The sequence below is a fragment of the Hydra vulgaris genome, chromosome 14 (assembly GCF_038396675.1).
Source record: "Hydra vulgaris chromosome 14, alternate assembly HydraT2T_AEP".
In the NCBI taxonomy this organism is placed as follows: Eukaryota; Metazoa; Cnidaria; class Hydrozoa; order Anthoathecata; family Hydridae; genus Hydra; species Hydra vulgaris.
This window is the reverse complement of record NC_088933.1, coordinates 20,677,113-20,703,437: the sequence shown is the minus strand read 5'-3', so window position 1 is coordinate 20,703,437 and position 26,325 is coordinate 20,677,113. Positions and strand designations below refer to the sequence as shown.

General features: G+C 27.6%; 3 protein-coding genes across 3 annotated transcripts; all 3 read left to right on the top strand.

Moving 5' to 3' along the window:
- Positions 1–1,484: 1,484 nt before the first annotated feature.
- LOC124806015 (uncharacterized) lies at positions 1,485–2,429 on the top strand. The gene has a single exon (XM_065817947.1). It carries the CDS (start codon positions 1,485–1,487, stop codon positions 2,427–2,429), a length of 945 nt encoding a protein of 314 aa, XP_065674019.1.
- Positions 2,430–8,544: 6,115 nt separating this feature from the next.
- On the top strand, positions 8,545–9,486 carry LOC136090966 (uncharacterized). The gene has a single exon (XM_065817946.1). It carries the CDS (start codon positions 8,545–8,547, stop codon positions 9,484–9,486), a length of 942 nt encoding a protein of 313 aa, XP_065674018.1.
- Positions 9,487–25,117: 15,631 nt separating this feature from the next.
- Positions 25,118–26,066, top strand: LOC100211063 (enoyl-CoA hydratase, mitochondrial). The gene has a single exon (XM_065818441.1). The coding sequence runs from the start codon at positions 25,133–25,135 to the stop codon at positions 25,994–25,996; it is 864 nt and encodes a 287-aa protein (XP_065674513.1). The 5' UTR covers positions 25,118–25,132; the 3' UTR covers positions 25,997–26,066.
- Positions 26,067–26,325: the final 259 nt, after the last annotated feature.

Here is a 26,325-nt window from a genome sequence, read left to right as displayed (position 1 = left end):
ATTTTTTAATTAAGATAGCTAGACGGTGACATGTTTTTCTAATTATGATTTTATTCATAATTATGAACAACAACTCTACTATTAGTGATATGGTTTCTTCATTTAACACTTTTTCACCAAATATAAATATTATAATATAAAATATCATAACATATCAATATACTCATATATTAAAAGTACACTAATATATAATTAAAGTATAAATAATAAATTGTTATTTTTAATAAATATATTAAATTTTTAATAAATATAAATAAATTGTTGTTTTTATAAAAACTTTCGATTATTGAAAGTGCTATAACCCTATGGTAAACAATTTTACTAAAATATAAATGTTACGTTGCTTCATTTCTAAACATGAAAACAAGTTTTAAATTGTATATATATTTTCACATAACATTCTATATATTATTAAAATATATATATTATATATATTTATATATATATATATATATATATATATATATATATATATATATATATATATATATATATATATATATATATATATATATATATATATATATGCATATATATATATATATATACATATATATATATATATATATTTTATATATATATGCATTAAACTTTTAAAAAATAAAGTTATTTAAAAATAACTTTTAAAACGAGACATAATTAAAGTTTACTGATAGACTTCAGTTTCCTTATGACCTCCCAAAATCACATTTTAAAACCATAAAATGTAAATCTGAGACAAGACAATAATAAAAGTTATAACGCGCTTCACTCGATACCTGCAAATTGAGTATTTTTTTTTTTTGTTAAGGAACATCAATGCGTATGATGGTATACTTTAGTGACATTTTTATTTAAAAAATGAATTTGCATTATTATTAAGCACAGTATAGTAAAAACAAGCTCGGTTTGAGTAAGTTATTTAATCTTTTCCCAGAAAAACACATTTTTCGTTTTTTTATTGAGCTTTTTTTTTTCTTTAAAAGTAAATAAATAGGATGTTTATACTATATATGTTAAACAAATTTTTTTATATATACTAATTTATTAAAATGTTTTTGTCTTTACTTAAAGACTACCCGTCATAACTTGTAATTTAGTTTAAAATATCTCATTATATAATATATATTTTTATATTTTTATAAAAACTTTGATCTGTTTTAGATTAGATTACCATTGTTATTTCTATAAATTTACATATATACATAAATAAAATTTGTTAATAGGTTTTTAACATTGTTTCTTAATAGTTTGTTTGTTAATTGTGGTTCTTAATTATTTTTTTTCGTAAGCACTATTTTAATTCAGTATATTTAACATATATTTAATAAAGTAAGTATTCTGTTTAATAGAACAAAAACGGCATTCTATTTGATATAAACATTTTTTTTCATTTTTTTTGACAACTAATAGCTAAAAAACAGCTTTAAGAAGTATCTCGTAATTCAAAGTTGGTAATACTCAAAGTTTTCATGATTTCCTCTAAAACTCCTCATGGCATCGTTATGGACCGACATTATGAATCTTGTTCATACAGGAAAACTAAGAAAAAAGTGTTTGATATTCTTGGAATTGATCAATTCGATCAGATTAGAAGCTCAATGTTGCTTAATGAAACAACCCAATCGTTTTGTATCAAAGCAAATAGAGATTGTATTGATGTAAATAATAAAATCAAGTCTACCAATCATTTTGATCAAACATGTTTGAATTCATACATCAAACAACCGGAAAGATTTAAACAATTTATAGATAAAGATGAAAAGCAAAATTTCATAAAAAATATTTTTTTTTTTGTTTGTTCGGGACAAGAACAAAATAGTATTAATAATCGAAGAACAAGTAGTGTTTTAAATATTATACATAATAACAAGTCAAACAATGTTCATGTACATAATGAAAATCAAAAAAGTAAAAGATCGTTTAGTTCGCCTTCTTTGATTCTACCGAACATTAGGAAACATGATCGTCGACAAGTGTTTCACGATTATTTACAAAATAACATTCAGATACACTCTTGTAAAACCATAAGGACAATATTAAAAAAAAGAATCTATGACCTTGGATGTTACCCGAATTTTTTAATGCATGATGCAGCATTCAAATGCTGCGATAAGTGTCTTAAAGCGCTAATAAAAAATGGCTGTTCAATTTCTCAACAAGACGAGTCTGGATTTATTCCCTTGCATGCTGCCGTTATGGGTGAAAATATTTCAGCACTAACATTTTTATTACAACACAACTCACATGTGAACGAAAGCTCAAATGATGGTTGGACCGCGTTACACTTAGCAATTATTTTAAACAACTTGAAAATGGTTCATAGTATAACAGTTCGTGGTGGAAACCCTTACTTGACGACCAAACTAGGGATAACACCGTTTGAATTATCTATAAAAAATAAGCAAACATTGATACTCGATTATTTTATTTATTTAAAACATACATGATTTCTTTATAAAGTTTGTAACAAATAATTGTTGGATTAAGTAGAAGGAGAGTAATGTTTTAATTATAATAAACAATAATTGAACAGTAAAATACAATAATACTAACTATAACAAACTATAATACTATTAATATATTCTGATGTTTTTCATGGGATTTTCCTACAAACTTAAACTTTTAATTGATTTATTCCTGCCGATCTAAGCCGCGATAGGCAGGTAGGAATAAATACATGAGGACGTACTTCTGGAATAAATACATAAGGACGTACGTGCTTTTTAGTGGCGGCTAACAACGTATATTTGGCGGCTAACAAGGTATGCTTTTAGCGGCGGCAAACAAGGTATATTTTTAGTGGCGGCAAACAAGGCAAAACGTAGTTTTAAAAATAATAAAACATTCAAATTTCAGAATATGATTGACGCAAATCATCTTTTTAATGATACATATATAGTATAAACATACATACATACATACCTTACCTTTGTTCTTAGTATCTTTTTATTTGGTGAATATTTTCAAATATATAAATAGTGTTGTTTACAATACTATTTATATATTTGAAAAATTGCATTAAATTTTAAAAAGTTTTAAACAACTTTTTAAATTTAAATGAATTAAAGCAAGTGTACAAAAATCACGGTATAATTTATTTGTAGGTGATCTTTCTTTTGACTAAAATTTGCAGCAATACCCAGCTAGCACACACAGAAACAATTCTAAAAACAAATTAAGGGAGAAGGAAAGAGGGGGGGGGGGAGGTGAATCCTTAAAAGTACCAACTGGTTTCTTAAAAAAAAAAAAATGTCCTCAAAACTAAAACTTACCCGACTGAATTGTGTCAAATACCCGACTAAAATCGTAAAAAAACTGACAATAACTTGTTTTGTTCTTAATAATAAGATTCAAATCAACTACGTTGATTTAACGTTGTATTTTTAGTTGATACGACGTATTTTACGTTGCTCAACGCTGTATAAATGTTGGCTTAATTTTACATGTATTGGAGTTAAATTTTAATAATATATTTTTACTCTATATATGTTATAGAATGTATTGTAAAATTCTTAGATTTTATAACATCATTATAACACACAGCAAAATCCACGATTCTTGTTTTAAGCAAAAAAAGTCTTAAAACAAGAAAAAAAAAAACTTGTCCGCCACGTAAAAATATTTTTTCTTGTTTCAAGAATTTTTTTCTTAAAATAAGAATTTTTTTTTCTTGTTTCAAGAATTTTTTTTCTTAAAATAAGAATTTTTTTTTCTTGTTTTAAGAATATTTTTGCTCAAATAAAGATTTTTTTTCTCTTGTTTTAAGATTTATCTTTTTATTAATAAGAAATTTTTTCTTATTTCAAGGACATTTTTGCTTAAAATAAGATTCTATTTTCTTGTTTCAATAATATTTTCCGTGAACTGTTAAACAATATAACAAGAGCATTTTTTCTATAGAAAAAATGAAACATTTTAAAATTAGTATGATATAAAATAAGAATATTCAAAAATTAATTATACATTTAAACAACTCTTATCGTTGAAGTAAAACTTGTTGTTCTTTGAAATGTCCAGTTATTGTTATTGCTTGTAGCGGCAATACTCATCCTATTGGCAACTCATCTCACTCAAACAAGCTTCTGTTGAGCCTTTATCTTTAAATAAAATATAATCCAAGTGTAAAATATAATGTAAATTGTGTATGCCGTCATGACATGGGCGTCATAATCCATGTCCATTACATAGTGTATTCCAATAAGTCCAAGCACGGCGTCAGAAAATGAAAAACTTCGTGAAATAATCTTTTTGCCACGCATAACGATTGCCTCGTTTCCATCATCTGTTATGATAAGGATTTATTTTATCTGAAAATAAATTTAATAAACTCAAATCTATGTTCAATATAAGGCTTCCTAAAATTTAACATCTTTTCATATCTTAAAATGTTAGAAGCCATTACTCTGATATATATATATATATATATATATATATATATATATATATATATATATAATATATATATATATATATATATATATATATATATATATATATTATTTTGCATGCGAACAAGTCCAACATAAAATAGTAAACAAAATTCAAGCCGAAATTGCTTCATTGACTGCGTAACTGTTATTATAACTCCATTTTAGTTCATTTGATAAACGAAACACTATTTTCCTAAATAGTTTTTGCTGACATATTGTTAATATTTGTCTTTCTGTTTTTATATATAAAACTCCTATATCTTATATATATATATATATATATATATATATATATATATATATATATATATATATATATATATATATATATATATATATATATATATTTTTGAATGTAGACATCATGTATGAGAGTATGTAAATTATTATTTTATAAACATCAATTAATACGAGTTTCTCTCGATACTAAATTTATTTTTATCTTTATTAAAAAAATTTTCGCTGGATTGTTGTGACCAGCGTCTTCAGTTTTAAAGTTTTTTTTTTTTTGTTTTTTTTTTTTGTTTTTTTTGTTTTTTTGTATCTTATTTTTAAAACGGCAGTTTTATTTTATGTCAATGGGATGGCTTCATCTTTTTCTGACGTAAGTGCGTCATAAATGGCGTCCAAAATTTTGTTGACACATATTGACCCTCGTCTAAATTGATACCGTTTTGTTGAGGGGCACATTGGTGGTACTGTATTTCGAGTGCCTCACGAACTTTCCTATCAAACTTTTTAGCATCAACTTTTAAAGTTCTGCAACTGTCCCAGTTAATTTGTTGTGAACAATGTCTCATGTGTGTAGCTAATGCAGATCGTTCTGTTTTATTTCCAATTGTACTGTTTTTGTGTTGCTGCATGCGTGTTTTTATTTGCATTTTTGTTTCACCTATATACTTTTTGTTACAATGACATTTAATAAGGTAGACTCCTGGGTGGCTGTTCATTTGTAGTTTAGATTTATTTCTTGATGTTAATATTGCTTCTAGGTTCAGGTTTGATTTAAAGACCGTTTTATATCCTGCCTTCCTAAACACCTTGCGTAATTTAGGAGACAATATTGGTACCCAAGGTAATGAAATTGTTGGATACGTACTGGTGATGTTTTCATTGTTTTTAGTAGTCACTAGTGATTTTTTGTTCTTTCGTTTTATTTCTTTTATGATTTTTATGAGATTAGATTGTTTGTAGCCATTTTCGACAAATACTTGAATAAGGAATTTCAGTTCATTTTCTATATGTTTTTGACTGCATACATTAAATGCTCTATGTACGAAGCCCTTGAATATTCCATTTAAAATTTGTGGGTCATGGTTTGATGTTGCCTTAACTTGAATGTTAGTAACTGCATTTTTTCTGTGTATTTTAAATTCATATTTACCACTTTTGTTATTTATTATGGAAATGTCTAGAAAATTTAGTGTTTTTTTGTCATTTTATAGATACGTAGATGACAGTCATGCTAGAGTCTCTAACGTTGCCCATGCTGAGCAATTTAAGACAATACTTAATCAACAGCATCCAAAAATACAATATACTATCGAATTTGAAAATGACAAAAAAACACTAAATTTTCTAGACATATCCATAATAAATAACAAAAGTGGTAAATATGAATTTCCCTGGGTACCAATATTGTCTCCCAAATTACGCAAGGTGTTTAGGAAGGCAGGATATAAAACGGTCTTTAAATCAAACCTGAACCTAGAAGCAATATTAACATCAAGAAATAAATCTAAACTACAAATGAACAGCCACCCAGGAGTCTACCTTATTAAATGTCATTGTAACAAAAAGTATATAGGTGAAACAAAAATGCAAATAAAAACACGCATGCAGCAACACAAAAACAGTACAATTGGAAATAAAACAGAACGATCTGCATTAGCTACACACATGAGACATTGTTCACAACAAATTAACTGGGACAGTTGCAGAACTTTAAAAGTTGATATTAAAAAGTTTGATAGGAAAGTTTGTGAGGCACTCAAAATACAGTACCACCAATGTACCCCTCAACAAAACGGTATCAATTTAGACGAGGGTCAATATGTGTCAACAAAATTTTGGACGCCATTTATGGCGCACTTACGTCAGAAAAAGATGAAGCTATCCCATTGACATAAAATAAAACTGCCGTTTTAAAAATAAGATACAACTAGTAAATGAAAAAAAAATTCTTTTTTCAAATCCATGCTTTATGCAAGCAGAATTCTATTGGGCCTAGAAATTCTTTTTTTGTTATCTTTTGTCGAAGGAAAAATTACTGTTACGTTTTTAAATTTTTTATTTATTAATTCAGTGTTCTTTTAAAATAAAGCATGGAAAAATATATATATAAAGTAAAAAGCATATATATATATATATATATATATATATATATATATATATATATATATATATATATATATATATATATATATATATATATAAATATAAATATATATATATATATTTATATAAATATATAATATAAATTATATAAATATATATATAGAAAGTAAAATATATATATAGAAAGTAACCTTATATAAAGCATGGAAAAAACAATAGGTTTTGAATCGCTGCGCTTTAATGTCTTCGAAACTACAAATAATTTGCAAATCAATGATTTTTGTGACGTAATACGCAATTCATATCAAATAAATAAAATGTATGGGGAAATACAAATTAAATTTTTGTTAACTTAATTAACTTTTTTTTGGTCAAAGTTTTCCATTTCCTTGTATTGTCATCGAAAATGATTAAGTGTGCAAAATTTGAGCAAAATTGGTTGAGAAAAAAGCTTTCAAAAGTTGATTTCAAATTTTGTGGCAGACAAACATATATATATAGAAAGTAACCTTATATAAAGCATGGAGAAAAAAAAAAAAAAAAAAAAATTTTAAAGCTGAAGACGCTGGTCACAACAATCCAGCGAAAATTTCTTTAATAAAAATAAAAATAAATTTAGTATCGAGAGAAACTCGTATTAATTGATGTTAATAAAATAATAATAATAATAATATATATATATATATATATATATATATATATATATATATATATATATATATATATATATATATATATATATATATATTTATATATATATTTATATATATATACAGAACCGTGGCTAGGCTCCCCCACACACCCCAACTGGGGGGGGGGGGCTAGGATTTTTAGGGGCCCTTTTTGTAATTTGAAATTATTTTTTTTTTGTATTTTTTATAATAAGAATATTTGAATATATATATATAGTTGCTGTTACTATTAATAGAAAAACATGGGCTTTTAAACACGATATTACCAAAATTAAGCAAGCGTGAAAAAAGCAATAATATTTTTCATGTAGAAAAAAAAGAAAAAAAATGTTTAACTCTCGAGGTCCGAATTTTATGAAAAACGTGAGCTTTATAAAAATCTGTCAAACCGTTAAAGAGAAACCATTAAGCAATCGTGTCAAAAGCAATAGTCAATCGTGCGAAGAAACATATTCTCTAATTCGCATATTTTATTAGGTGCGAATATATTATTATTTAGATTACATATTTCAATGTTTATTTATTTATAAATTATAAATCGCTTTTTATTTTTGGCGATTCACAATTTATCTCGGTAATAATTTATATTATTACTATTCAAGGCCTTCTTAAACTTTAACTTTAACTTTAACAAGGCCTTCTTAAACTATTACTATTCAAGGCCTTCTTAAAAAAAGTTTAAGAAGGCCTTGTTACTGTTCTATATGTTATTACTTTTGCTTTAATACTATGAAATAAAAAGTCTATTATTTGTTTCAATTAAATCATACGCATTGTTTTTAAAGAAACAAATGCATTTGAAAACTATTACGCTTTGCATTTGTTTATTTTAAAGTTCAAATGGTTATAAGGCCATTATCATTGAACTGATTTTTTTGTTATTATTGTTATTATTATTATTACTATTATTATTATTATTATTATTATTATTATTATTGTTATTATTATTATTATTATTATTATTATTATTATTATTATTATTATTATTATTATTATTATTATTATGCGTTGTTAGTTTTTTATATAAAAAAACAAAAAAACAATGAAGGTTTCCAAAAGTTTATAATTATATTTCGATAGTATATCACGATATAATTATTGGTATGAAAAAAGTGAAAAGTGGTGCCACTAAGAGAAGAGAAAAAGCTGCAGCCAGGGAGGAAATCGCAAATTACCCCAAGCTAACACATTTTTTGAAACCATTAGTTCAGACTAGAAGTGTTTCGATACCAACAGAAACTACAAATAATTCTGATTGTCATTATTTGAATAATAGAGTAGAGTCAGATAGGTTGATATGCGAGTCTACGTCAAATGCCATAACAATTCCGCCTATTTTTCTCAGTGATGATCCTTCTGAGTGGCCAGATAATGTTTCTTACGCGCAGAGGTGTGACATTGTTAAACGTGGTTTCAAAAAGATAGAAATTGATTTTCCATACAATTTAGAAAGAAGACGATTTTCACTGAATTATTATAACCGGAAGATGAAGAATGGAGAAATCTTTGAACGCACTTGGCTCATATATTCTTTGAACAGCAATAAAGTGTTTTGTTTTTGTTGCAAACTTTTTGGGATAACTTTTTCACCATTCCGGCAAGGAATGAACACTTGGGAAGGCTTGTCAAAAAAACTTAAAGAACACGAAACATGCAGTGCACATTTCAAGTGCTTTGAACAATGGATGACTTTACAAAAAAGGTTAACTGATATTTTCTTTAATTTATTGCTTTGTTACTTTTTTTTTCTTAATTTCTTTTTCCTCAATTTTGGTAACGCAGGCATTGCAAATCAAGCTACCATAGACAAGAAACAACAAAAGTTACTTCATAAAGAGCGGATATTTTGGAGGGCTGTGTTAGAAAGGATACTAGACATTACCTTATTTCTTTCTGCAAGAAATCTTGCATTCCGTGGTTCAGACACAGCCATTGGTTCAAAGAGCAATCGAAACTTTCTTGGGGTGTTTGAATTACTGGCTAAGTATGATACCGTTCTCAATGAGCTTATGCAAAGGAACCAAGGAGCACTACTTGAGCAATGACACACAGAACGAGTTGATTAGACTTTTAGCCAGGGAGATTGAATCCAAAAACCTTTCTAAGGTAAAAAAGGCAAAATACTATTCTATTAATTTAGATTGTACGCCAGACGTTTCGCACAAAGAACAAATGAGCATTATTCTGCGATCAGTAACATGTACTCCTGGAGTAGGTATCGATATTTCCGAAAATTTCTTTGGATATCTCACAGTAAATGATACCACTGGAAAAGGGCTTTTCAATGCATTTTTAAATCAGGCAAAAAATTGGGATCTAAACATTTTAGACTGTCGAGGTCAATCTTACGATAATGGTGCTAATATGAAAGTAAAAGTAAAAGGTGTTTAAGCAAGGTTTCTGGAAATGAATCCTAAGGCCTTATATGTTCCATGTGCTAACCATTCACTCAATCTTGTTATTGTTGATGGTGCACTATCATCCATCAGTGCAATTTCTTTTTTTGGTGTTCTTTCAAGGTTATACACGCTCTTTTCATCGTCTCCTCGATGGGAAATTTTAAAATCATGCGTGGCAATTTCAGTCAAGCCACAATCAGATACCACATGGGAAAGTAGAATAAACTGTGTTAAACCACTTCGCTTCTATTTAAAAGAAATCTTAGAGGCACTTGAAAAATTGCAAGAACATGCCTTAGAAAAAAGAGATGGGGCAACAGCCACAGAAGTACGATCGCTGACAGAATATATTAGAACATGGTTTTTCTTATTATCAATCATTATTTGGTATGACGTTTTATTTCAAATTAACAAATCAAGTAAGCTGCTTCAGTCTTCTGCAACCTCTCTCGACATATTAGCTAGTGAAATAAATGCAACAAAAGCGTTTCTTTATGAGTATCGCGAAAATGGATTTTCTGACGCACGTGTTAAGGCATCAGAAATCGCAGAAGTATTAGGCATTGAAAAGGTTTTTTTGATGGTGCGTTCACGAAAAAAAAATCGATTTATTCATACGAGTGTGCTGATCACACTTGGCAACCTGATCATCAGTATAAAGCAGATTTCTTTTTGACACTTATTGATATGTAAATTGCATCAGTAAAAGAGCGTTTTGAACAGATCAGCGTTGTCACAAAGCTTTATGACTTTCTTTACCGATCTGAGAGTCTTATCAAAGCTTGTAATGAAAATTCTCTGTCTGCTTATTGCAAAAATTTGCAAATAAAGCTTGCTGATATAGATTCTGAGGATTTAGAATCGGAGTTAAAACGTTTTGTCATAGTTATAAAGGAGGAAAAAAATGCTCTCCTAAAATCTGCATATGACTTCCTAAACTGCATCTACAAAGAAGAGCTGCAAGAAACTTATCCCAATCTAGTAATTGCGTTACGAATCATTCTTACTTTAACAGTTACTGTTGCAAGTGCAGAACGTAGCTTCAGCAAGTTAAAACTAATTAAAACATTTCATAGGTTAGTATAAATAATCTTGCTTCATTATACATAAATACGTGTAGCTTTATTTCTTTGTATTTTTAAATAGGTCAACAATGGTCGATGAACGTTTGTCTTTCTTAGCAATGCTGTCTATTGAGAACGAGGTTGCAAGAACATTAAGTTATGAAGGCATAATAAATGAGTTTGCAAGCATGAAAACACGTCGCAATTCCTTTTTTTGATGGTTTGCGACATACTTCTATTATCTGCGTAATGCATTTACAATAGTTAAAGAAACTCTTCACTAATAACTCTATATCAATTTAACAATTATAAAATATATCTAATTGAATTTCAGCGTTAATTTGATTGCATTTAGTCTTATGAACGGCGACGTTAAAATATGTCAGGTACCCAGCTGTTTTGAAGTAATCTGTAAGGTTTATTCACTTTTTTAGAAGAAGAAAAAAAAAAATTGGGGCCGTAATGGCTAGTTGTTTTTTTTTTTTTTTTGGGGGGGGAGGGGCAAATCCACAAGCCACGGCACTGTATATATATATATAAGAGGCTCCTATATAAGATATAGGAGCATGTTAACATATAAATATAAACACAAATACACATACATACACACATACATACGTACACACACATATACATACACATATACACACATATATATAGACGTATATTTATACATACACACATATACATATATGCATACATACGAGTATATACATATACACATAAATACACACACATATACAAACATACTTACATATATGTCTGAAATTAAGGAGAGGACACTTGTGATTTTACTCTGCTCAAGTGATAGTTATGGTTGATATTTGACCGAAGATTGTGTTTTTGTAAAAAAAAAAACAGATGTAAAAATATCAGATAAAACTTTTGGCAGCAAGTTATTCTTATATTTATACATAAATATTAATATTTGAGCGAATTAAGTTTTGATATATTTAACATATTCATGTATTTCATTACAGAGGAAGGGCTTTCTAATCTCTTTAAATAGTTAACTGCTTTATATGCGCGTTTTTGTAGGCTATGTAATCGAATTATTTTAGTTTTATGTGTGTTAGCCCAAATAATATTAGTGTAGGAGAGATGACAATGAACAAGACTAAAGTAAAGCATTTTGCGCGATTTATAATCAAGAAAGAGCCTAGATTTTTATAATACACTTAGGCTAATATATTTTTTCCATGATAGGTTCTCATCAAATATTACTCCCAAAAACCTTGTATGATTTACTCAATTTATTTTATTTTTATTAATTGACAACTTTAACGAAAAATTAGTTGATTGTCTTATTTTATGGAAGAAAAAAAACTTTTTTTTTCACAACTTAATGATAATTTATTAGCTATAAACCATTGGTTAAAGCTTTCTAATTCAGTGCTCATTGTTTTGAACAATATTTTTGCATTAGAGTTGTTGTAGAATAAACCTGTATCGTGTGCATACATAATTGGCGATATTTTAAGAGAAGCTTTATTCATATCATTGGTATATATTAAAGTAATAAAGGTCCCAAGATTGATCACTGAGGTACTTCTCATACAATATCAAGAGCTCCTGACTCCTCCAGGACTACATACTGTTTTCTATTAAAAAGATAAGTTTTAATTCACTTATATTATGAAAGTTAATTTGCTTACCGCATGGTAGTCGATAAAACGAGGAGATTTAAAAAGGCTTACCAGTTTTATTTAGAACTTTAATATACAAAGTTTCAATATGTTTGTTTGCTTTACAAAAAGTATTTTTTGCTTTAAATACAAACTTGTCAAGAATATAGGTTGCAACGCCCCCTCCCATGCTTCCAACACGCTGTTGACTGTTGTACTTTATATGATGATAAATTGTTTAAAGAATTTTCTGACAGAGACAGCTTTGCATCTTCCCAAGTTTATAGAGTAATAAAAATGTTTAAAAGCTTCAAAGTTTTTATTCATTGATCTTATGTTTATACTTAAAATACCAAAATCTTTATTGTTTTTTCTCAGGTTATCACTTATCAGGTTTATAGAATGAGTTGTCGAGGCTTATAGTTATTTCAGTCAAAAAACTATATTCATTTTTGTTAGTTCTCAAAGAGTTAAACTCTTTGAGAACTAAAAAAAATTAGAGACTCTAAGTTTTCAATATAAATTATTATTATTCTTGTTAGTTGAACTCATTTTCTTATTAGATCATTTTCTTAATAATTTTTAATCAAAGTCAATAAATAAAATAAAAATAAAAACAATACAAAAGTATTTGTTTTCACTTATCTTTGTTTGTCGTTGCGTTGCTTATACTTGACATTTCTCTTTACGACCAGGCGGTTGTGTACTACCTTCTCATATTTACCTTGACTTCGATGCATTTTTGCTTGTGCATATAATTCCTTGCGGATTATCATAGTTTCTTCACTAAAGTCTTCATTAATAAAGATACTTTTTCCCTTAAGATTTCTTGCCATAGCCAGAACGTTTTCTTTTTCCTGCAAGTTTAATAATTTGCAAATAATTGTCCTCGACTTGTTTTTAAATTTTTAAACCCGATAGGCTCTTTCTATGATTATTGGTTCATTTATTTGAAGGTCCTCTTTAATAAGAGTTTTTTATTTTTTTACAACATCATTGTATGTCTCATTGGGTCCCTCTACACCCGCAATTCGCAAATTGTTTCGGCAATTGTGATCTTCCAGGCCGACTGTTTTTATTTTAATTCTCGGTCGATTTGCTGACTAATTTTCCTTGGAAAAATTTTATTCCAATTAACGAAGTTTTAATTTCGTACATTTTTTATTCAACTTTGCTTATCTTTGTCTCAAGTTGATCACCGTTAAAATTTAGGTCATGTTTTGGGTCTTCGATTTCTTTTTCGATTTTTTTCTTCAATTTTTTTAGAAAGAGAGAGAGAGAGAGAGTAAAAGTACCGATCGTGAAATATAATTTTTATTTTATCTAAAATATCATGTAAGAAAAAAACAATAAAGCATAGTTTTATCAACACTTAATATTGAAAGTACTCTTTATAAGATAGTTTCTTGATTAAAGCAAATTGAAGCGTAAATAAGTTGCTGTGTTTACTTTTATAAAAAAATTATCTAGTTTGCTTCTGTATTTTTGGTCTCCTTAGGTGGAATACCTGAATTACTTAATGTGTAATAGGCAGTTTTGCTATTATATTACCATATAATATTCAGCTGCACAGAAAAAACAATGAAACGGAATGTGTGGTAACATTTCTACTTATTTACTTCAAACAACAAACTTTACTATGGTACTAAGAAAAATCATTATAAAGTTTGTCTGCATAGATGTGAAAATACTTTGAACACCAAACACACACACACACACACACACACACACACACACACACACACACACACACACACACACACACACACGCACACACACACATGTAAATAAAAAAAGGTAAAATTTTATTCCGAGTTGTGTTTTATTTTATTATTTATTTTAACACTTTTACTACTTTTGTACTTTGAGTCTTTGATTGTGATGAACTCGTATTAGGAGTTTTTATTGATCTTTCAAAGGCCTTTGATACAGTTGATCACAGTATTTTACTTTCCAAGCTAAAATATTACGGCATAATAGGCTCAACATTTAAGTGGATTCAAAGCTACTTGTTTAACAGAAAGCAATTTGTACTACTAGAAAAGTCAGGAACCCTTGATATTACGTGTGGAGTTCCTCAGGGTTCAATCCTAGGTCCATTATTGTTTTTAATGTATATTAACGATATGAATAAAGCTTCCCAAAAAATATCAACTATTATGAATAAAGCTTCCCAAAAAATATCAACTATTATGTATGCTGACGATACAAATTTCTTTTTTAATCATCCTGATGCAAAACCTTTGTTTGAAACTATGAATATTGAACTCGAAAATTTCAACCTCTGGTTCATAGCAAATAAATTATCCCTAAATTGTAAAAAAACTAGCTTTACTCTATTTCATAAAAAAAAACAATCAATTAATCTTCCGTTAAAGCTGCCTAAGCTGTTTATTAATAAAAATCAAATTAAACGTGACAAATGCACAAAATTTTTGGGAGTACTTTTTGATAAAAATTTGTCATGGAGAAACCATATTGGTCTTCTTGAAACAAAGGTGTCCTCTGTAATAGGTGTTTTGTATAATTCAAGACCTTTTCTCGATAGTAAATCACGTAATATGCTTTACTTTAGTCTTGTACATAGTCAGCTTTTGTAGGCAAATATTGTATGGGCCAGCACCCATAAAACCAAATTGCTAAAATTGCAAAATCTGCAAAACCATGCATGCAAAGCAGTTAATTATTTAAATAGGTTAGTAAACCCGGCCCCAGTGATGAAAAGCATGATGGTTCTAGATATTGAGAAACTTAACACATTACAGAGATTTAATTTGTATGTATAAATATAAAAACAATCTTCTACCAAGCGTTTTTTCAGATAACTTTCTTATATCATTTTCTGAAAAATATAATCTGCGTTCAAATACCAGGAACGACTATCAACTAGGAAAAATTAAATCACAGCAGTCAAGTTTTCTAATTACAAACCGAGGTCCATCAATATGGAATCGTTTCCAAAATAAAAATATTAAAGATCTAAAAAGCATTTCATCGTTTAAACAACAAACTAAAATGCATCTCCTTAATTCCTGACATATATATTATAGTTTACAGTATTTGTTTTCAGATTATTTTGTACTTTTTTCTTTTTATTTATTTTTTATTTTTTTATTTTTATATGTTTTAATTTTATTAAATTTTTTATTTTTATTTAAAAATTAAAGTGTTTTTTTATTTTTATTTCAATAGTGACTAAAGAGGCTCTATGAAAAGGATGTGATGATAAACGCATCATCCTTACCTTCTTTGAGTCCCTGTATATATATTATAAATTAAAAAGATTAAAAACGTTTTTTATAAAGGTTTTTTATGTTTACGATGTTATTTATTTTATATTAAAAATTGTAATATTTTTTAACCAGCGAAATAAAATTTGAATAAAAAAAAAAAAAAAAGTCTTAAAAAATAGTTTTTTTTTATATATGAATTCTAGGGTTTCATTTTTTTTTTTACAGCCAAACTTTAAACAAAATTTATAAAATTTATTTGAAAGCTTTTTTGCTTTAAACAAAATACTCGAGTAAAAAGGAAAGTAAGAAATATCCGATAAAGTATCAAATAAAAGGCTCTATAAATAATTATGAGCGTAGCCTTTTTTACACAACTTTTGCATTATCTTTTTATGAAAAGGTTATGATATTATTTTATAAGAGTAAAAAATCAAAAATGTCATTTATTAAGTTACTACTAATTTATTTAATTTATTACTAATTTATTTAATTTATTACTAATCATTTATCTAGTAAGTAGTATGATTATATTACATAAAATTTTTAAATATTTTTTGATGTCAAGTAGATTGCATTTTAGGTGGTTTTTTAGTTGACAATTATTGTAAATACTTTTGTACAGTTAAAGTGTAATCATATTATGTTTACGCTTATTTATTTTTTGAGGTTTATAAATTAATTTAAATTTCAGTAATTTTTTAGAGTTTTGAGAAAGAAGAGACACGTTTTCATTGAGTTTAGAAAAGAAAAACTTTTTAATTTTAGTGTTGAGTTTATGCGAGTGAATTACAAGAAAATCGGGCACGGAATCAAGTATGAAATTGTTCAATATATTCGAAACGTTTGATGGAACTTTAGATGCTGCTGTGTGGATGCAAAGAACAAAAGTGATTGCTGAAATGCAGAACAAAAAGCTTTAAATACTTTTAAAAAGACCAGTTCTTCTTTAAAAAAATACTTATGACGCTTTATGTCGCTTTATGACGGTCTATGACGCTTTAACTCTTGAATATAAGCAAAATGCCAATAAAGTCCAGCGAGTGCTGCTTGCAGCATTCTCTGTGAATGCTTTAAGCGCATATGAGCTTTTCATGAAACAAAAGTTGTATAATGGATTTAAAACTAACGTACTTTTGGCTGATTTGAAACAATAGGGTTATCTTGCAAGACTGCCAGATAAGTCAGTGCGGTTGATAAACCAAATCAATATTATGTTACCTAAAGTGAGAGCTATATTTCAGCATCATTCTAAAAAAGTGCCTTGAGTATGTTACAACAGCAGAGGGTTTCACTACATTGAGAAGAATTGTTTACACGCAAAGAGCTTACCTGTGAAGAAAATCTTCCGGTGCTTAATGTTTAAACGTGGTGACAAAAGACATGTGACATTGAGATGCCTAAATATACAGGGAAATGAGTGCAGAAGCAAGGAATTTGTGCGACCACGCTTCTGAATAGTGAAATTAGCGTATTATCTGTCATTCACTTGAAAGTTAATATTATGGTGGCGACAACTAAGGCAGACACAGGATGTTCAGAGACAATTATAGATCTTAGTTTTTGTCCAAAAATTAAAATAAAATTTAAATTCTCCAAATTTTGTAACTTTCGAAGGAAAAGTTTATCCATGTATTGGATCCGTAAAGAACATCTTTGTTTGTTCTAAATTATAGTATTTTGCAAAATTGTTTAACACGACTGGATTGAATTTCTTTGTTAAAGACTACGAAAACCGTTGTGGACGTCATTATTGGTCAAAACGAATTGGTGAAAATGAAACATCCGCTTACGTGGATGACATCTTTATTGATGAGAATGTGTTAAGTTTCGATTATGTCGAAAGATATTTAAAAAAGTATGGTTTGGAGAGCAAAGAAGGAGAACAGATTGACAATAATAGCGTTCGTGTGTTGGTATTACATGCGCGAAAAGTTGGTGACAAATTGAAGTTAAATGTTGACGAAAGTTGGGAAAGATTAGCCATGGATGTCACGCAAAAGTTCTTGAGCATATTTGATTGCGGACCTTCAAGATATGTATTGTAAAATAACTGTCAAGTTCATACGAAAGTGTTGCTATAATTTGATTTCTCTGACTTTTGTGAACGAGGAGCACTGTCTGAAATATTAACAGACAATGACAAAACATTTAAGACTAAAGAAATGAGAAGTTTCCTTGATAGTTTTGTACGTTTTGTTTTTTGAGTTGCCAATTACCCTGACTGGAACGGAACTGTATAGAAAAACCGTCGCACAATAAAAAGAGCAGCAGAACAATATCAATACCGGAAGTAGTATATTGGTACTATTATGCAGCTGTCAAAAAAAATGGCGTAAGACCATTGGAAAAAATATATAGTTTCGTATAGTTATCAAGGAATTAAGAAAAAGAAATCTTCTAGAAGAAAATGATACAACTGAAACTGGCATTAAAGTTTGGTTAAAACCACCTAGTGCAAAGTGCCACGCCAAGTTGTAGTTAGAATTAATAAACAAAGATGTTTCACAAATAGTTGTAGAAGTGGATGGAGTTCCGCATCATATGAAACACATCAGATCTCGAAAAAATCATATCAGCCACTATACCTTATTTCTGACGTGGAAATAGATGCAGGCAACAATAGAGAAAAGATTGTGGAAAAAAGTGAAAGCCAAAGTAAACATGTTTCCGAGGTATGCAAAGTGCGCATTGAAGCCAATGCAAGAATAGTCTTTAAGAAATTGATGTGCATTTGAAGCACAAGTGAAATGCAAGTAATCAAGGGCAACTCATGCCTCAAAAATATTTTGATTACTATTTGTGTGACCTATAAAAGTCAAGGAGGAGTGTGATTATATTACGTAAAATGCTAGAATATTCTTAGATGTCAAGGATATTGTAATATTTCTGTACGATTTAAGAATAATTATAGTTTACGCGGGTTTTATTAGTTATTTTTAAAGGCTTATAAATTAATATAAATTTTCAGTAGAATTTGTAAGAGACAAACTCTTATTAAGTTAAGAAAAGAAAAACTTCTTAATTTTAGTTTTATGTTTATGCAAGAAAATTATAAGTAGTAATTGGAATTCATCTAGACTTGCAACCATAAAGTTTGCCTTAAACCAAGCAATTTGATTAGTTTTTAGACAATACGTTCTTAGCTATAATCATGAGTATTGAAATTATAATCTGGAATACAGGCCCGGTTTATCTACTTGGGAAATCTAGGCAGCTGTCAACATAAGGAACCTAAAGTTGACTAATAAAATTTTTAAAATTTAATATAAATAAAAGTGTACAAACATGTTTGTTTTTTTATTGAATTGAATAGTTAAACTTTTCAACAGTTTTCTTTCAGACAAATTTTTTAAATACTAATTTACTCGCAACAAGATTGCAAGCAACTATGGCCGTAAATAAGGAGGGAAAGGGTCAGGGGTGCATATTATCCTGGGGCCCGGCTATGTTCAAGGGCCCGGTTATGTGAGTTATAAAGTGTTATAATTGCCTTTTTATACAAATTGTATTTGGTTTTGTTAATCAAAACAATATTCTAAGCTAAGTTATTCGGAAATTATTTTAAAAGAAATATATATAAAGAAAAATGTATGTAAAAACTACTTTGAACACGTTATTTGGAAGCATTTATAGTTTTATAGATCATTTGCGGTACTTTAAATCACTTGCGGTATTTTAAAATAAAAGTCAATGAATGTTAGAGAATTTTGGTCCTCGACTTTTTTTAGTCACCTTAAATCTTTCACGCTCGGGGCCATTTCCTCCATGGTCTGCCCTCGCTACGTTAATGTTTAAGAAAATATATTGTACATATTGCTTAAAAATACATACCATCGATATATCATATACAAAATGTTTTATTTATTTCATTCCAATTTAAATAAAATCTTATTTAGTAGTCAAATAAAAAATGAATTACCATCACCAATCTGGAGCTCAAAAAAGAAAAGAAAGATTGTAGAGGTTGAAAAATGATATGAAAAAACAACTCTACTTCAAAGTTATGGATTTTTAGTGTCTTCAATAGAAAAAGATTCAGAAAATCAATATCATAATGTAGAAGCTAATTTCAGCAATAACGACAACGTTGTTAAACAAGTTGCAGTTGTAAATAATATGACTGGCGACTTTCCAGGTCCTTATAACATGATACGTTAATAGGAATGAAAACAAGCACGGCGATATTTTCATTTCCTATCAACAATATCTCTGAGAACTATAAATCAAATATAGTTGATAATATTATTAAAATAAAACTGCTCGACTTTGATGTTTGTAGTCTAAAAAATGAAAGTCCAAACGCTTCTGAATTGAAGAAGCAGTTCGTAGGGGTCCAGAGAAGACCCTATCTTAATTTCCAAAAGATGTGAACGGACATTCATTTCCTGTTTTTATACTACATACAAGTATGAAAAACGGAGAAGCTTTTCCCCGTGATTGACTTGTTTGGAGCAAAATGAAACAACCATTGTTTTGTTTTACTTGTTGCTTATTTAGTGAACTACCAAAAGTATGTCCTCACGCTTAACCATTATATCTGGGTATTGTTTTCAAAGGAAATGGAAAAAAATTTATGACAAAAGTCCAGAGCACAAAAACAGAAGCAACTATAAATATTGTTATATTACATGACGGCCATTGGAAAAAAGTATTGACTCTGATTCCAGCGTCAATATTATGCTGCTGCAGAGCATTGAGAATCAAGCATTGCACGGGAAACAGTTTCTTCACCGATTATATACTGTTACTAGCCGAACAAAGTTTGGGATTTGAGGAACGAGTGATTTGGAGTTGCAGCAAATGACATTTTTTTGGGTATATAAAAATTGATGAGCCATAATGATTCTGTCTTGAAAGAATATCTGAACAAAGTTATGAAGTTGCAGAAATTTATGAGAAGACAACTTGTAAATTGTCTTTCACCGAAAATTTAAAATAAGTTTATAGAATGTTGAGTCAAAAAATATTAGACTTTATTCTGAGTGAACAAGAGCAGAAAAATATTATTCAATACTTGTTGATCAACTCTTGATTCCGCACAAATGAAACAAACTGTATTTATATTGCGTTATGTTAATTTTAATGAAGAAAATAATCTCTACGAAGTTCTAAAGCTATTTCTAGAGTTTATTGACTGCAATCAGAAAACGGGAAAAGCCATTGCTGAATTAAATTGTAGAGTTATTAAAAAACACAGCATACCAAACATACCAAAGATAGACTATCGTGGTCAAGGTTATAACAAAATTTTATTACTTGTATATAAATTTGTAAATTTATATACAAGTAATAATATCAATATTAAAGAAAAGGTTACTTAATTAAAAGGCTTTTTATAAATAAGTATATTGTTAAATAAACTAATTTCTAAAAACTGAAACTTGTTAAGAAAATGTAAGGATTCGTTGACTAACCTAACTAATTAAAAACATATCATACTTTAGACTTTAAGTTTGATACATTGCGTTTTTAATATGGATATGAATATTTTTTTTAACCTGGGGCCCGGCTTGGCTCACTATGTCCCTGCAAGCAACCACTATTAAGTTAAGAGTTACTAAAAAACAAAGAATAGTGTTAAAGAGCAAGAAAACGGTAGCCAGATTTCTTGAAAAGTTATCGATACAGGTTAAGGATGCAACTTGGCTGAATGAAAAGTTAAGAAATTATTTTCGGTTGATGGAACATAAAATGATAGCTCCTTCGATCAGCAACCATAATAGTATTTGTAGAAAAGAGAAAGAATTGCATCCTTTTGAAGATGGAAAAAGGTTCAAGCTTAGCAGATAAAGTAAATTACAATGCGATTTTGGACCTTATCTAGAAGAGAAAGGGCATCATTAGAAAAACCAGCCGAAATGTGATAAAAGTATTTCATTCAGGGACAAAAAACAGATTTTTAGAGGTAAAGAATTGAATTAGGAGTTAGATAATGTCGTGCAAGATAAAAAGAAACAACCTTAGCAGATGCTACTTTTGTAATTGATTGTATATATAGTTTCCATGAGAGGTCAGTAGAAAAAGAGGAGGACTCAGTGACAAGGTTCACAAATATAGGAAAGTCCACATTATTGCGATAGTTATTTACAGTAAGTAAATTATTTTTTTCGGTGTTAAAATTCACAAGTTACTGCAAGCTTCAAGCTTTTACAGAGAGATCAGGTTCAAGATTGACTGCCTGTTCTAAGCGATTGAAAAGGAAAGAATTTTTGTCAGGACAAAGATAAGTTAAACCTTAGTAAGAGTTTGAAAAAATATAGAAATTATGAGCTTTAGTGCCAGCAGGGTAATGTAGCTCAGAGCTCTTTACGTACCCTAGACAACGCACACAAAAAGTACTAACTCGAACGCTACCCATGCACAACATGACAATACATGTTAATAATTTAATATTAGCTGAAGTTGGAATCAGTGATTACCATCTTTGAGAGTTACCACAAAGTTCGGAAAACCGTACTACCTGGTAACCTCCGAACAAAACCCAAAAACCTATCATTAGGGTCTATCATTAAAATATGTCATTTCTCAAAGAACAGTCATAGTAGTAGCATAATTTTCTACTAAATACCGCGTGATCATCATAACTTAAAGTTAACCAATGATATTCTACTTTTAATAAAAATTATCCAATGATATTGTTTCAAAACGACTATTAATAAATTTCTTGACAAGAATTGAATTAATAAATGTCTTGATAAGAATTGGTAGTTTTCGCCGGATTTGCATTAAGATTTATTATATCTCTATACCTAAAATATAGCAATTTGTTTTTAAATCCAACAAAAAATACTACAACACAAAAAAAAATCTTAGAGAAATATAATAAGTTTCTTGTCGAAAAAACGTTCTTTAAGAATGTAACAAACCTATAGCTAAACGGGTAGCAAAAAATAAGGAGCAACTAAATAGTAGAGATTGTCTAAAATTTTGATGTTTATACCTTGTATCGAGGTATTCAAAAAACGATTACTTTACGTAGATCATGATTTTTGTTGTGATTACTACTTGATAGTTCGAACAGTTGTTAAAAACTTATCCAATCAACTTTTAAGAGTGTAATCTATTTTGATTACAGATTACAAAGGTTACAAACATTTCAAAATTATCCTTTTTAAACGCAAAGGCGCAATTTTTTCTTGCTGCTGGAATAATACAACAAAGACTGTAATACCATTTAAAACGATTTTCGGCTTCTTTCTCCCTCCATTCTACTATACCTCCTATGTTAAATTTATCTAGACTATCATCGAATTTCATAATATTTTATTTCTTTGTTTATATACCAATTGAAATATAAATTTGATTTATCCAAGTCAGCTATCGGAGGAATTAAAAAGTGGAGGTACCTAATCTTTTTTTTTTTTGTCGATTTTTTGACCATTAAAAAATGAACAGTCAAAAAAGTTATAGCAAAACTACCGTGTGCCGAAATTTAAGTCGTGATTTTTTTAGACTTCAAATTTAATATTTGAATGACCATAACTTATTGTATGTTTATCAAATTTATATAAATTTTCGCCATCGTGTTATTAATTTTAATCTCCTTACAATGATGTATAACAATTTATTTAAATAATTTCAATATATTACACACATACTTTTTATTTACCGATTTTAATCATTTATACATTATATATGTATATATATATATATATATATATATATATATATATATATATATATATATATATATATATATATATTTTATATATATATATATATATATATATATATATATATATATATATATATATATATATATACATATATATATAAACCTGTGAAAATTGCTCAATATATTATAAACCTGTGAAAATTGCTCAATATATTATATATATATATATATATATATATATATATATATATATATATATATATATATATATATATATATATATATATATATATATATAATATATTGAGCAATTTTCACAGGTTTATATATGTATATATATATATGTATAAATTTATATATGTATATATATATGTATAAACAGGTTTATGTATGTATATATATATACATGTATAAACAGGTTTATGTATGTATATATATATACATATATAAACAGGTTTATATATGTATATATATATATGTATAAACAGGTTTATATATGTATATATATATATATGTATAAATATATATATATATATATATGTATATATATACATATATATATATATATATATATATATATATATATATATATATATATATATATATATATATATATATGTGTATATATATACATATATATATATATATATATTTATACATATATATATATATATATATATATATATATATATATATATATATATATATATATATATATATATACATATATATATATATATATATACATATATATATATATATATATATATATATATATATATATATATATATATATATATATATATATATGTATGTATATATATATATATATATAAACCTGTAAAATATGCTCAATATACTTTATAATAATATATTTATTAAACTGAAACAAAATAATGTCATGCTAATATTTCATTAAATTAAAAAAATAGTTTTTACTTCTAGTTTTAAGTTAAAATTTTAACACCCTATAAAAATAGTTTTTTTTTTAGTTAACTTCCTTAACACTATTAATAATAGTGTTAAGAAAGTTGTTTTTAAATGTAATTTTAAGACTTTGAAATAAGTTTGTTGGTTTTTTTTTAAATTAAATGATCCAAAATTGCATATGACGAAGTTATAATTATGTTATGAAATTGGTATACATGACTTTTATGTGTTTGTAATTCTATATACCATATTACTGTTAGTAATACTAGATACTACTAAGTTGTACACAACTTTAAATGTACATACGATTTTTCCAAAATTTCAAGCAATAAGGTGTTTTATTGTTTTGCATTTAAAAGTTGTACATAATTTTAGTTAGTAGTTTTAATTATTCAAGTATGCAATTTATGTATTTAATTTTCAAATAGTTATACATATACTTTTTAATCATTTAAAGTTTTGTATATATATAAAATTTGAAGTAAGATTTAATAGTATAAGATTTAATAGTAGTAGTAAGATTTAAGTTTTAGATTGTGGAAATATGTTTTAAAATTAGCAAACAAAATTAAAAAAAAAAAAAACTCCATCAATAACAAATAAGTTTTTTGGAATTCGTTTGATCTAGGCAATACATTTATAAATTTGTAGATGTAATTTTATATTTAAATATCAGTTTATATATAATATCTTATAAAATCCTGTATGTCAATTATTACAATAATTTGATGCAAAATATAAATAAAATATTGTTGTGGTTTTCTCAAATTTATTTTAATTTTAAATTGTAATTTCTTTCTAATTGTACACTATAGTTCTGTATAGATGCTAAAAGTATTATTAAGCAACTCTGTTCATAAAAGACTGCCATTCTTATGCCAAAGGTTTTATCAAACATATAAACAATCAAGCTATGATAACATTTTGGTTGAAATAGCTGGCGAAAAAAACAATGTTGGTGTGATTCGTTTGAATCGTCCAAAGTCACTTAATGCCCTTTGTAATGCTTTGTTTAATGATTTATCTCAGGCATTGAAAAGCTTTGAAGCAGATAACAACATAGGGGCTATTGTTTTAACTGGTAGTGACAAAGCATTTGCTGCTGGTGCAGATATTAAGGAGATGCAAAATAAAGAGTATGCAGATGTCCTTGGCGGTTCTTTTCTCAGTCATTGGGACTGTATAACTCAATGCACTAAACCAATAATAGCTGCTGTCAATGGTTTTGCATTAGGAGGGGGATGCGAGGTTGCTATGATGTGTGATATTATTTATGCTGGTGATAAAGCAAAGTTTGGTCAACCAGAAATTTTACTTGGTACTATTCCTGGTGCTGGTGGCACACAACGTTTAACAAGAGCTGTTGGTAAATCTAAAGCTATGGAAATGTGTCTTACTGGAGTTCCAATAAATGCTCAAGAAGCTCTTCAGTTCGGTTTAGTTAGTAAAGTAGTACCTGCAGATCAACTTGTTGATGAGTCTGTAAAGACTGCATCTCTTATTGCAGCCAATTCAAAGCTTATTACTGCTTTATGCAAAGAAGCCATTAACAAAGGTTTTGAACTGCCTCTTAAAGAAGGTTGTCACCTTGAAAAAAGACTTTTTCATGCCACATTTGCAACTCTTGATAGAAAAGAAGGAATGGATGCATTTGTCGAAAAAAGAAAGGCATCATTTAAAGACAAGTAGATCTAAATATATAATATAAGCAAAAGCAATAATACAACACAAAATAATAAAAACAAGTTTTTAATCTTTATTTTATCTTATATTTTTACTTGTGCTAAATTAAAATTCATTGACAGGTTTAAAATTTTGAACTTTATACGTTTTAAATTTTAAACTTTAATTTAGGTATAAACTAAAGTTGTCCAAAAACATGCTCTGTTTAAAAATAAACCATCATTGAAAAATCCTTTCTACTGGTTAGAAATTTATTAATTTAAAAAAAACTACTCTAACTAGAAACCAAAGTTTAAAATCTAACTAGTCTTTTCACTGATATCGTATTATGGTAA